This window comes from Artibeus jamaicensis, unplaced genomic scaffold (genome assembly GCF_021234435.1).
Source record: "Artibeus jamaicensis isolate MK-2021 breed Jamaican fruit bat unplaced genomic scaffold, CSHL_Jam_final contig_391, whole genome shotgun sequence".
NCBI classification, from domain to species: domain Eukaryota; kingdom Metazoa; phylum Chordata; class Mammalia; order Chiroptera; family Phyllostomidae; genus Artibeus; species Artibeus jamaicensis.
In genome coordinates this window covers 1,126,543-1,140,962 of record NW_026521814.1, presented here as the reverse complement: position 1 = coordinate 1,140,962, position 14,420 = coordinate 1,126,543, and the positions used below count along the sequence as shown (strand labels likewise).

Sequence of the window (14,420 nt, the reverse complement as noted above, 5' to 3'; positions counted from 1 at the left end):
CTGGTAATTAGCAGCTTCATCACAACAACATGCCTACTCAGGTATCACATCTCATGAAGAGTTGTTTGGCAAAACATCAAATCACCCAGGTGACTCAGCCTCACTACTGCCTAGATTTGGCACCTTGCAATGTCTGGCTTTTCCCAAAACTAAAATCATCTGCGAAAGAGAATAGATTTCAGACTGTCAATGAGATTCAGGAAAATATGACAGGGCAGCTGATGGCGATTTGAATTGTGTGAGGTCCCAAAGTGCCTACTTTGAAGGGGACTGAGGCATCAGTGTCCTATATACAATGTTTCTTGTATCTTGTATCTTCAGTAAAAGCCTCTATTTTTCATATTATATGGCTGGATACTTCCTGGACAGCCTCATCTATCTGAAGAAATCCAAAACACTAACTCAAAAAGATATGTGAACCTTTATGTTCACTGAAGCACTATTTACAAAGCCACTATATGGACACTACTCAAGTGACCATCAATAGATATGTGGATAAAAAAGTGGTGCTACATATACATAATGGAATATTACTAGGCCATCAAGAAGAATGAAATCTTACAATTTGCAATAGCATGGATGGACCTAGAGAGTATTATGCTAAGTGAAATTACTCAGAGAAAGACAAGTACCATAAAATTTTACTTATATGTGAAATTTGAAGAACGAAATAAAACAAAATAGAAACACTCATAGATATACAGAAAAGACTGATAGTGTCAGAGGAGATGGGGTTGAAGGTATGGGTGAAAAAAGGTGAAAGGATTAAGAAATACAAGTTGGATACATAAAAGTCACAGGGATGTAAAGTACAGCACAGGAAATATAGTCAATAACATTATAATAACTATGTATGGTGTTGGGTGAGTAGTTCAAATTTGGGGGAATTACTTTGTACAGAATATGATTGTCCAACCACTATGCAGTACACCTGTAACTAATACAAAATAATATCAAATGTAAACTGTAATTGAAAAATATAAATAAATAAATAAATAAATAAAACCGTATTATTCTCAGTTCTATCATTGCATCTTTCTTAACAAAATTATAACACTGCACTATTTTGGTCTGATTTCAATAATTTCAACTTCCTCTAATAACAAAGGAAGATAATAAATCTTCAAAACATTTGAGGCCATATCTAAGCAGTTAATAAAAACATTGGTGGTTGATGCAGAGGTTATAACTGCCCCATAAAGAATATATTTTTATTATATAAAAATGTATATGCAATCTTTATGTTTTTACTACATAAAATTTTTACTACATAAAAATGTATATGCAAATGCAACAAAACATTCAAAAATCAAACAAAGGACTTGTATTGGGCTGGCCAAAAATTTGATTGGATTTTTTCCATAAGATGGCTCCAGTAGCGCTTAGATGTCTTTACATTTAAAACAATTTTCTTAGATTGTATTATGACAGCTGTCATATCAGCAGGCATTTTTTTTAAACATCAAAATTGGTGAATTTTTGTGAAGCCATTTTAATATTGAAGATGGAAGAAAATACATAACATTTTCAGGATATTATACTTTATTATTTCAAGAAAGGTACAAATAACTGAAATGCAAAATAAGATTTGTGCAGTGTATGGAGAAGGTGCTGTGACTGAACATGTCAAAGTGGTTTGCCAAGTTTCGTGCTGGAGATTTCTCACTGGACAAAATACCACGGTTGGGGAGACCACTTGAAGTTGATAATAATCAAATTGAGACATAATTGAGAACAATCACGTTATACCACATGGGAGAGAGCTGATATATTCAAAACATCCTAATCAATAAAGTTATTTATGAAAATTTGAAATGTCTCTTATGTTTTATGGAAAAAAACATACAGATTTTTTAGCTAACCCAATATAATGTCCACACAGCATAAAATACAGCCTTTGAGAAATTCTAAACTATTGGCATGCTAAAACTAGAAAGAGCAATAGGTCCGATCCCATTTTTAATCCTAAAATGTATATTAACTTTAACAGGCAATATCTGAGTACTTCTATCATAAATGTCGTAAGTTCTAAAAGCAATATCATATATATTTTTTAAATTGGGGTTATATTGGTTAATAAAATTATATAGGTTTAAGGTATATAATTCTATAACACATCATCTGTACATTGTATGGTATGTTCATAAGCTCAAGTTATGTCTCTTTCCATCATATTTCAATTCAGTGATTTTTGTTTAGGTTTTTATCATTTTCAAATATCAGTCTAATACATTTTTAGACCCAATGAATCTCTTTCACCTCATTACTCTAAATCTGAAATCTTGTATTTTCACTGTTTCCTTTGGATACTAAATTTAAAGGGCCCTGATCCCTGGTTGGTATGACTCAGTAGATTAAGCAATGGCCATTAAACCAAAAGGTCACTGGTCTGGTTCCCAGTCAGGGCACATGCCTGGACTGTGGGCCAGGTCCCCAGTGGGGAGAATGTAAGAGGCAACCAACTGAAGTTTCTTTCCCTCCCCTGCCCTTCTCCCTAAAATGAAATAAAAATAGAATTTATTTTTAAAACATTTTAAAGAAAATTCCCTGAAACAACCAAAATCATATATAGTTTGCAAAAAACAAAATGCCTATATAGCAAGATTGACCTTGGTTCACTATCTACTTAATAGGGAATTCTTGACAAATAGAATCCCTAAAAGCTGTTCTTGGCAGAGTTGTTATATTGAGAACTCAAGTATCAGATGAGTGGCTCATTAGATAACTTTTAAAATCCTGTTCAATTCTGAGTGTCCAGGATTTAGGTTATGAATCAATTTAAGGCACTCTGTCTGCTGAGTAAGTTCCTCATATTTCTCACCACAATAGCAATATTTGTAAAAAGAAAAGCTCACAGCCAACAGGGGAAACGGTACTTACGAGTACTGTGTCAGCAGTTCCAAATCATTATGCATGTTGATTGGATATGCTTCACTGAGTTCAAACAACTTCTCTAGGGCTTCATAAATGAAAATGATGCAAATAAGAGAAGCAAAAGCTTCTTCAGTAAACCGAGTGATATAGCAAACAAGGGAGCTTGCATCTGTGGCCACAAGTATGATACATAGGGTTGCAGTCCAAAGTCCAATACTGGCTCTTAAAGATAGGTATGACAGCCCATATTCTCTAGGAGGAGAAAAAGAATAGTAGAATGAAGGTCACTTAACAGCTTGCTACCATTTGAAACAGATGGAAAAAGTCTAATTCATGAAGCGCAAGTAAATAAGCTTCACATGGCGTAAGTATCTAAACTCATGACTTTGTCTAAAGGGAGCATTTAAGGGAATAAGACTAACAGGGGTTCTCAGTGTTGAGAACTGAATATAATTTTTTACAAACATTATAAAACATTACACACAAATCTTTTCACTTTTTCTTCATTTTCATGGAGAGACAAAAATGGCAAATGCAATCCAATCAGCCACTTCACCTCTCCTAGCAGACTGCAAATGTGATGCTGGGAGAACTATAAATACAGTAGTGAAACAGAAAGGGGCTAGGGGCCAAAAGTATACAACACTTACTTGCAAAACTTAAACAAAATCTTTTCAAACACCAAAACTGGTCCTGTACTGCCTAATATGGTAAGAGGTTGTCCACCAAAGAGAGAATAGGCTATGCCGGTCATGGATGCTCCAAAGAGAGATTCGATTGCACTCTGTGTAGAGATATAAATTATGTCATTATCTAAGTCGTAAAGACGACCATTATAACTAGGGAGAGATGCTTAAAATACATGAGGATATTCTTTTTATTTTGCTATGAAAAGCCTAGCAACCTTGGGCAAGATGTGGCACAAGAGAATAAAAAAAGAGGCAGGCAGTCAGTAGAAAATGAATGGCAGTGAATAGGGATGTGCCTTCTCCACCTTCCTTATCTTGCTTTTCTTTTGCTTACTAAAAATTTACATATTTTCTGATAAGTGAATGGACAGAAGCATGGCCTATGTAAATGGTTATATAGACCTCCTGTGAGGAGGTCTATAACTAGCCTAAAACTCCACAGCCTCCACAGCCTAAAACTAGCCTAGGATTGGGAGCCAGAGATGAAATGAGAAGCTTGTGTAAGACTCAGATTTAAACTGTACTTGAAAAATAACTAAATAAAATTAAAAAAAAAAAAAAAGACTCAGATTTAATTGTTATGTGATAGTCCACTTGCAGATTACCAGGTCCACCAGCCATCCAGGAACTTTACATGATGTTATCTGCCAGACGGTATATTAGATCTGTCCTCATAAAGGAATCCAGAATAAATGCTCACTTATCTAACTATGAATCTCAAAAACTGATGAATTTCAAACTTCAGAGAAAAGCGTGATACATACTATTCGACCTTCAGTGGCTTCTCCCAGCAGTCCTCCAAACGTGATGACGGGAGACATACACGCGCAGTAGAGAAATAGAAAAGATGCTAAGCACTGCAGGCTGAAAGCATCTCTGAAGTCACTCCAGAAGTATGGAGCTTTTCTTTTGATATCTAAAATAAGTCCCCCAAAAATCCTAAGACAGGGGGGGAAACACAACAGTGAAATCCAAATATAAAAAACATACAAATCAAAATGCTCATTATCTTTGTTGCCAGGTCACAGTATAGGTTTTCCATCAGCCGAGATGAGACCCAATATTAATTAACCTGCTACAATGTATTATCATGGTCTGCAGGGATGGCTTTGCACCTCTGCTTCCTCAGTTCCTAACCAAACATTGTGTCAACAACCAAAAAAATCCCAGGTTCTCTCAAACAAGGTTCAGAGCTGTTCATCAAATTTCAAACGAGATTTAGAATTACTCTAATTTCTGTGCCATTTCTACATCAACTTACTGCTAAACTCAGGCCTACTACTGCAATTGTTGGCAGTATTTTCTAGTTATTTGCATTGTATTTAATAAACATAGATGAAAGTGACGGAGGGAGAATAAAGTGGCCTTTTTATACTCCAATAGTGAACATAGGCCTATAGAAAAAAAACAGTGTTTAACCAAGACTCCAGTTACCTAGTCTCTCTGCCAAAAAAATAGAAATAAAAAATAAACAAACAAAAACCCTTACCAGGTATTGTTTCAGACAGGCATCAAAATGGCCTTTGAATGAGACAGACAGGTTCCACAGTTGTTTTCAATGGTAGGTAAAGGCAACTAGGAGGAGAACTTATAACTATCAATTTGAACTCATTATTGCATAAATATATCCCAGTGTCTGTCATTTGCAAGATAATAATGAGTTTACTTGGTATAAATTCATTTCTTTCAAATATATCCAAAACCACCATGAAAGATTTGAAAGAGGATTAGCGGTGAGGGAGGAAATAGTATTAAACTGTGATGCTTAAAATTTGAGGACTAAAATGTTTCTGGTCTATTAGGAATAAGAACATTAAAGAACAGATATTCTCATTCTTTGAACATTTAATAACACCATGCAGATGTAACATGACTATGAAAAGCTCTCTGTGCTTCATCGAATAAAAACTCCATGTTCAAATGAATAAGACTATATGGTTAAGTTCCTACATGGAGGTTAAAAAAGTACCTATTTTATGTTCCAAGATACTGCCAGTATATGCTGAATATGCCTAAATGATAGAAAATATTAAACTTTTGTTATTTATTTTCTAAATAGAAATGTTCATTTGCAATCTAACAGTCACTTCCAAAATGACTGTTCTCTTGAGAAACACATTTGCTTTGCCTTATAAATATACATCTTCAGTAACTAAAAATTTAAATATTATTTTTAATTTCCCTGAACTGGCTGACATGCACATAGTAGCACCATATCTAGTAACTTTCTCACTATTACGTGGTTGATAGAATCCCTTTGCTTTCCTAGTGACTTCTTCCATCAAAGGGATATGGAGTAGGAAAGGGTGAGAGGGTAAATTTTTAATTAAAAAAATAAAAAGGACATTTGAAACTCAGAAACTCTTGTAGAGAACCTGTGAAATTCACACACACACACACACACACACACACATACACACACCATCTTAGGTTCCTCTACCTGAGTTATATAAAACATAAGCTTTTTTTTTATTTTTGGGATCATTTATGAATGATCTGTTAACTTGTCAAAGTCCCAATTCAAAGTAGATTTGATCTGCTAGTCTATTTATTCATTCAGTTATGATTTACATCCCACCTAATCCCCAAAAGAATTTGAGGGGGTTATAAACTATTCATTAGTAGTTAATATTTATAGGCTTGAGAGCACTTTCTATTAGAACACTGTACGTATTAGACCATACATTAGTCTATAAATAGCTCTTATATTACTGTGTAATAATGTGCTTTTAGCGGCAAAAATCTAAATCCGGAAGTGGGAGGTCATTACAGAGAACAGTGCAAGAGCAGCCCAGATCAGATGTACACCAGCAACTCCGGGAGAGCAGATGAGTAATGGATACTTCAAGCCATGTCAGCAACAGAATCTGTGGAAGAACTCTGGAGAAGCGAAGATACCGGATATTGGTGACCTGGGAGGATTTAGGAAGCAGTAAGGAAAAGTGAACTTTGAAAAAAAATCTAAGCTATGTGGCACGTTACACCTGAGAGAGAGAAAACTATTACCACCAAAAATAAAAAGACAGCATTCGAAAATATGAAAGCAAACAGAAGGAGTAACAATGCTTCTAGTAAAGGGAATAGGAAAAAATTGTTTGAACCATTTCAAATAGGTATGCAGCCTGAGGAAGACATTAAAGGACATTTCCTCAGAGACAAACATTGATAAAAAGAAAGAACAGAGGAGAATTAAAATGCAGAGTTGTCAGAAACCAGGAAGTCAGCTTGGAAAACACAGTGAAAACAGTACAAGAAATGGCCTCGAGGGGAAGGGAGTACCAATCCTGCAAAGCCTTTGCAATTGCCTGCAGTTATAATGGAGGCTGTGTGCACATATTCTCTGAAGAGAGACCCACCCAAGGGTTTCTGATTTTCTGCTCACACATTGCTTGGAGAGAGACAAGCTGTCAAAAAACCATAAAGAACCATTTTAAGAAATAAATTGAAGCTTTCATCTCGTCAAAAATGTGTGATTAGAAAAATAAATCATATAGCTCTTTCAAATTACAATCATAAAAATACAAAATACTGTTATATACGTCCTACTTGCATGTAATGAGATAGAGTCTACAAGACTGAGTTCCTGGTATTTATTTTTATTTCCATCTTGAACTTGAAGCTTTCAATGAGCTCTTTTGGAAGAGACAACTGACAGTTTTCTTATTCATTCTAAGAATCTGTGAATGCATTTTATGCACAGCAAAATAAAAGACTGGGTAAGATAATACGGGATGGTGTAGACACTGTTCTGACTTAATAATGATGACAATCAGTAACTACAGAGAAATAAAATTAATTGGCATTATTACTCCCAAAGAACAGGTATTCAAAGTATTTTAAAAAATTAGATCTCAAAACAGCAATTCCTAGCACACAAGAATAGTATGTCATGTGGTTTTTGAAGTCACATACGTGTGCCTTTTACTCACCTTCCTGTTCGCTGGAGTTCAGGTCCACTGTGTCCTCCGTGGGGCTCTGCTTCCCCGTGAGCTGCTGTTCCATTTGGCACAGCAGGAATCTTCCTCTTCTCCTGTTGGAAGTGTGCTTGTTTTTGTTTGGAATACCAGATGCTAGTTTTAAGTAACGTAACCAAACTTTTCTCCTTGAGGCAATATGCAGCGTAGCTAAGAACTCCAGCAAGTTAACTAGTTTCCCAAAGTTTCATACCCATTAATTTGATCGTGAAAATTAAATGGGGTTTTGGACATTTATTGATTCTTTCATCTAATAGTTACTGAGTATGGAGTGTGTGCCATTTATTGTTATGGATGCTAGAAATATTCAAAAGGGAGCAAAAACAACAATTCTATTAGCGAAGACAAGCAATTAACCCTATTACATCAGGTAGAAATAACTATGAAAAAATGAAGTTAGAGAAGGGGACAGAGTGACCAGGGCCAGGGTAGGTTGGGGTGAGGAGGTGTTAGATACGGTATATAATATGCCTGGCATAGTTCAACTGTTTGATACAAATTAACTATTATCATTAGCTATTTTTAACTGTATTTCCCTCTTAGATTCTAGCTGATGTCTTCCTTGGGTAGAGATGTCTTCCTACCCAAGGAATTACTTATAACATTGTCCTTTCTGATTCATAGAGATCCCAAAGACTATTGCCAAAAGGAGCTTCTAACTGAATCAATGCCAGATTAACTGAGGTTTATACGAGTGCTGTTTTCCCATAGGTCTGGTTCCACCTACTTTTGTTTTTAAGAGATTTTTGAAAATCATAAAAATTACATCTATTGGCAATCTTAAAGCACACCAACATATTCAAAAGTGCCTAAAATAAAAATTGAAAAAAAATTGAAATGGCACAATTATTATTTTTACTTGACTGTCATTTTTAAATAATATAAACATACAAATGTGTTTTTCATGTTTTTTATAAACATGAAGAAGAAAAGTGAATTATCAAAGGCTCTTATGTACAATGGGACATTTTTTTCATGTTTTAAACTTGTACATTTTATTAGCCATTTCAGAAATCCAAGAGTATTACGATGGTACCTTGAAATAGGATATGTACCATAGGTACATAAAATAGTACAGATTTAAAACATGAGAAAAACAGGTTTTAAAATGCACAAATATAAGAAAGTTTATTGTTTAATATTTTTACAATTTTCCAGGAATATGATTAGATACAATGAACTGAAGTGAAAAGATAAAATAAAGGATTTCTGTGAATTAATAAAAAAATTACCTTTATAGGTAAATAATGAGCATATACTAGTAGAGGACTATAAAAGCGACCATCAGAATGCTCAGTAACCAGTCACCTAGGAAAAAATTTCTTAGCTTCCACCAGTCTTAGAAAGCAAGGGATATTATTGGATCTTCTGAAGAATTACCCATTAATGGATAAGTTACCTCACTGTTTTCCAATGGGGAAGGGTACACACTGATAAGGCAGATGATAAACCAGGAGGATATTTGTCAGTCAAAAGAATCTGTTTCCTCAAGAAATGTTTATTTTGTAGTAAGGGGGGAAATTTTTGAAAAGAGAAGTTTGTATTAATATGCCAGTGAATATTCTGAGGAATAATAGAAAATATTTTTGTTCAGAAACACACATATTTTGATATTTTTAAAACAAATCAATTGGTGGGTAGATATTTGACCACTCAGATTTTTATTAATTCAGTCAACAAATACTTATTGAGAGTCAATTTGTGTCAGGAAATAGACCCCACCACTGTGACCAGTAAACAAATCAGGACTATGGAGTTTATATTCTAATGGGGAAGGCAAACAATAAACAAATAAATATATTAATTCTAAGGTATTCTAGAATGATTAAAAACTATGGAAAATAAAAATTTAGAGCAGAGTAAGGGTGGCAATGATGTATAGGATGGGCAGTGGGGAGGAGGGAGTGGTAATTATAAATACAGTGGTCAGGCAAGTTCAGTGAGAAAATGTCATCTGAGAAAAACTTGAGGGAGTCAGGGAATTATCCATGACAATAACTGGGGGACATTCAGGCAGGAAGAATAGCCAGTGGGATATAGTCTTAAGGCAGGAGTGTGGCTGAAGGGTTTAAAGAACAAGAAGCGATAAGGCCAATATGGTTGGAGAGGAGTGAACAAAGAAGGAAGTGGTAGGACATGACTTCTGAGAAGTAAAGGGAGACAAGATTGTGTAGCTTTAATAGACCATTGTAAGTGTTTGCCTTTTATTTTCAGTAAAATGAGGAACTTGTGCAGGGTTTTGAGGACAGGAGCAGCATGAGCTAACCTGGAGTTAGGCTGACGACTGTGTTGAGAACGTATTCTGGAGGTCAAGGGTAGAAACAAGACCAGTTAGAAGGCTATTTCGGTAGTCCAAGAGTATTATGATGGTACCTTGAAATAGGATGGTGGAAGTAATGTTAGTGAGAAATTGTATAATTCTAGATAAATGTTGAAGGCAATGTCAAGAGTATTTTCTGTTAAAAAAGAATCAAGTATAAGAGAAAATAATAAATGTTTTTGGCTTGATCAACTATAAACATGGAGTCAGTACAGTTGGAAGTATAGAGTTAGTCCTACTAAGATGGGATGGTGCAGACAGAATAAAATGTAAGAAAAGATCAGTTTCTTATTTACTTCAGGAAGCATTATATTGACTTTCCTAACATAAACTGCAAAGATGTACACAGGAGAGAAAGTTGAGACAGTTTACCATTCAGTTCAAACTTAGAATATGTTAAGTTTTAGATATCTAAAAGACATCCAAGTGGAGATATAGATAAGCATTTGGATAAATAACTTTCAAGTTCAAGGAGGAAAATAAATTTGAGAGGATTTAAAGCTAGAAATTGAAAGATATTACCAAGAGGATGAGTACAGGTAGTAGAGAGAATCATGACTAAAGACTGAGTCCCGTATCACTTCAACATAAAGAAATCAGAGACAAGAGGGGGAGGCAAAAAGAAGACTGGGAGGGATGATACCAAGGTGCGACTAGAAAAACTTACAGAGTGTGGTGTTTTGGAGCCAAGAAAGAAGAGCAAGGGGTTATCAACTCTGTCAAATGCTGCTGATTGATGGACTAAATAAAATGCATATTGAGAATTAACCATGGAATTTTGTATTATAGAGATCTTTGGTGACTTTCATGTAAGTAAATTTAGCAAAGTGATTGATGTAGTCAAAAGACTTATTTGAGTAGGTTTAAGAGAATTGGAGGAGAGGAATTAGAGGCAGGTAGTACAGAAAACTTTCTGGTGGCATTTGGTTGCAGTGCAAGCAGTACTAACAATTCTTTTTTAAATTTAACAATGTTGGATGCTAACAAAAATGATATAACACAGAACAAAAACCTGATGATATAGGGGAGAAAAAGGAGAATTGGTATATGATAATGTCTGAGTTGGTGTGAAGAGATGGGGTCTCGTGCACTGGGAGAAGGCTGACCTTGGATAATCCATCAGTAGTGTTATACAGGAGGCAGAGTATGTGGCTGCAGATGTCGGCAGGTGGGTAGGGGTGGTGGTGGGAGTCTGGAAATTCTTTTAATCATTTCATATTTCTCAGGGAAATAGAAAGCAAGTCAACATCTGAGAGTGAAGGTCAGAAAGGATATGATGAGGGTTTGAGGACAGAAAGCAGGTGTGAAATGTCATCTAGAGAGAATGATTGGACTAAGGTTATCTGATGAATCTGCAACATTAAGAGCTCACTTGAGGTAGGTGGTCAAGAATTATGTGGGATCAGTCAGTGTAATTATGCATTTTCTCTCAGCCACATTCAGCTGTAACAGGTAAGACGAAAGAGCTGAATTCACACAGGGTTGTAGTTTTGACAAGCTAGTAAATGGCATGAAAGAAGGAAAGAAGTTGAGAGTATACAAAAGGGAGTGATTATAATGACTGATACAAGTTCTAATGATATTTCTAGGGTCATCATTGAGGTGACTGGTTATTCTCTTAACTGAAAAGAAAAGTATTTAAAAGTCCATTTTTATACATTTCAAAAGAATAACAACCATGGAAAGAAGCCCATGGGGGGAATATGATCTGAATAAGTATGAAGTTAGAGTGCTTAATACATTTGAATTCAGTTTGCTTCATCCAAAAAAAGAAAACATGGGTTAACAGTATGTTACAATATACATTAAGAATCTTAATCTTATTCCCAGTTAGGGCACATGCCTGGGTTGCAGACCAGTTCCCTGCAGGCCAGTTCCCAGCAGGGGACGCACGAAAGGCAACCATACATTGATGGTTCTCTCCCTCTCTCCTTCCCTTCCCCTCTAAAGATGATAAAAAAAAAAAAAAGAATCTTAATCTTGTACAGAAGCATACAGACTATATCTAATTCAAATGCAGCATAAACTGTGCTAATATGATAGCCACTAAAAACAAGTGGCTATTTAAATTTAAATTTAAGTTAAAGTTTAAAATTCACTTCCTCAGTTGGAGCAGGCACTATTCTAGTGATTAGTAGTGGCCTGGCTTATTATATATCATAAACATAGAAAAGCTCTGTTCTTGCAGGAAGTTCTTTTGGACATGCTGACACAGAACATCAATACAGACAGGTTAGAGAATTGTTCAAGGTTGTACAAATAGATATTAGCAGAATGTAGGTGTCATAATTCTTAACTCAATGTTCTTTCCACTACTACCTCCCAATATTCAGAATCCCATAAATTCTAGTAGAGATTCATAAAAATAATTTAAAAAATACAGAGCCCCCATGCTTCAACTTGCCTCAATAACATCATTCCTCAAAGTCAAGGTGTTTTCAAAAATGCTTGTCTTCAGTTTTAATGTTTGAAAAACTAATTAGTATTAAAAAGTAATTTTTAAAGTCTCAGTCTCGATATATTAATATTGTCATTACATTTTCCAAATAAAATCAATTAAAGAGTTTCTTAGTACTTCAGGAAGCATTTTATTGCTTTTTCTACTATTGTAAGTACAAAAATGTATGAATATAAGCACAAAAATAAGACAATGATAAGTCTTAAAATTACTCCTTAAGCAACTTCTTTTTTTTTAAGATTTTATTTATTTTAGAGAGCAAAAGGGAAGAAGAAAGAGAGGGAGAGAAACATCAATGTATGGTTGCCTCTTACACACCCCCTGCTGAGGACCTGGACTGAAACCCAGGCATGTGCCCTGTCTGGCAATCGAACCAGCAACCCTTTGGTTCACAGGTCTTCCCTCATTCCACTGAGCCATGTCAGCTAGGGCCGCCTTAAGCAACTTCTTTTATTTTAGTAGCGGATCAACTAAAACTATGTGGCTGCACTTATAGAATCACAAAATTAAAATTGCCAAGAAAATTAACTTCAATGCTACAAAATGACTTCAGAATGAAAATACAGACATAAGATAGACATCAGCTTATTTTCCGAAAATTGATAGTGGGATTAAGGAGACTTTTTAAAACACTCATGTCTGAGTGGTGTACCTGCCCACTTGCCCACCTCTGGCTAACCAGAAGAACGTCTCTGTCCAGGGTGGGCCAGTGAGGCCATCTGTTACTGCAACTAGTGTAGTGTAGTCCGACCAGCCTGGACTCCACAGGGACAAGAGCCAAAGACAAGGCTGAGTGGATGACAACTGGGACGGTAGGAGGAGGCAGATTCAGTAGAGAGAGGTGACACTATGAGTGGGCTTAACAAACCTTTGGTTGTGAATCTTAACAAAGTCATGCCCGCAATGAAGTAACCCTAACTAATCACAACAGTCTTTGCAATTCTGGATCTTTCTGGATTCTCTATATAACGAGGACATGCACATTAGATTTTTATAGGCAGAATTTTTATAATTTTTATGACATGTACTCACACAAAAGTAATATAAACATATAAATTTTAATTAAAATGCTTCCCAATCACTAAGATGATTAGCAGTAATGTTGCAGGAAAATGAAGCGACCAAACACCGAGGGATTCTGGAGTACGAGATTTATTTCTTAACGTGCACGGGCCCAGAGGAGTCAGTATCCAAATTCTGAGCCCCGAACAAAGGATTCTTGGAGGGTTATATAGCTTAGGGGTCTTCCTGTCTACGTGACAAACGTGGGATACAGAAGCAGAATGTGATAATTGTTCTATCAGCGGGGGTGCTCGTTCCAGTCCTACTGACTATCTGGCCACCCAGACGGCCCCATCATTCTCCCTAGGGTGCCTGGGGCCTGGGCAAATAAAGGTTAAACAGAGGTTTTTCAAAGTTTCCCATATCAGTAACAGGGGGTTTTCTGTGTAATATGATTAAGCCATGCCTCTGATTTTCCTAATACATGCTAACTTCAAAGCGATGCATCAGAATAGAGGAAGACAGTAATGGGCTTTTTCTTGACCATATTTTATGTCTTTATTTAAGTTTAACTTTCTTCCCGTATAATATGTTTTAAGGTGGGTCTAAAGTTTTTTCCAGGCATAGAGGACTGTTTGATTTAGTAGCATATCATCCATACACCAAATTTCTCAGTGAGGTATGTTGGATAAAATCAGGAAGACTTTGTAACTCCATGCCCCTGCCATTAAAGGTTAGTTTCTGGTACCAGTTCTGAAGTGGAGAGAAGGGGGATTCCTGAAACCAACAGGTAATGCTCCAGACCCCAGCTAGATGCCCTACAATTCAACTCAATTCAGATACTACCTCCCCAGAGACAGCATCAGGTAGCCCAGGTTGAAGGCTCAGTCCTGCAAGAGGGCCCCTCACCCCCACCCCCTCTTCAGATGCCAGTTGCAATCTTGGGTTGTTAACTGAGCTTCTGAGTGACTTGGGAATCACAGGTTCCCCCCAGACCCTCTCTTTGGACTTCAACCTATTTGCTAGAGTGGCTCACAGAATTCGGAGAAACATTTTACTTACTAGGACACCAGTTTATTGTTAAAGGATATAACTCAGGAACC

At 36.0% G+C, this 14,420-nt stretch overlaps 1 protein-coding gene across 3 annotated transcripts in view; it reads right to left on the bottom strand.

The window, feature by feature from the left end:
• SLC4A10 (solute carrier family 4 member 10) overlaps positions 1-14,420 on the bottom strand; it is a 273,304-nt gene that overhangs the window by 60,912 nt on the left and 197,972 nt on the right. For all 3 annotated transcript variants that reach the window (XM_037140408.2, XM_037140406.2, XM_037140407.2), the window contains exons 11-14: positions 7,493-7,593; positions 4,328-4,502; positions 3,525-3,658; positions 2,881-3,126 (exon numbers count right to left, since the gene is read on the bottom strand). In XM_037140408.2, the coding sequence (XP_036996303.1) occupies positions 2,881-3,126; positions 3,525-3,658; positions 4,328-4,502; positions 7,493-7,593 (656 nt within the window). The remainder of the gene's footprint in view (positions 1-2,880; positions 3,127-3,524; positions 3,659-4,327; positions 4,503-7,492; positions 7,594-14,420) is intronic.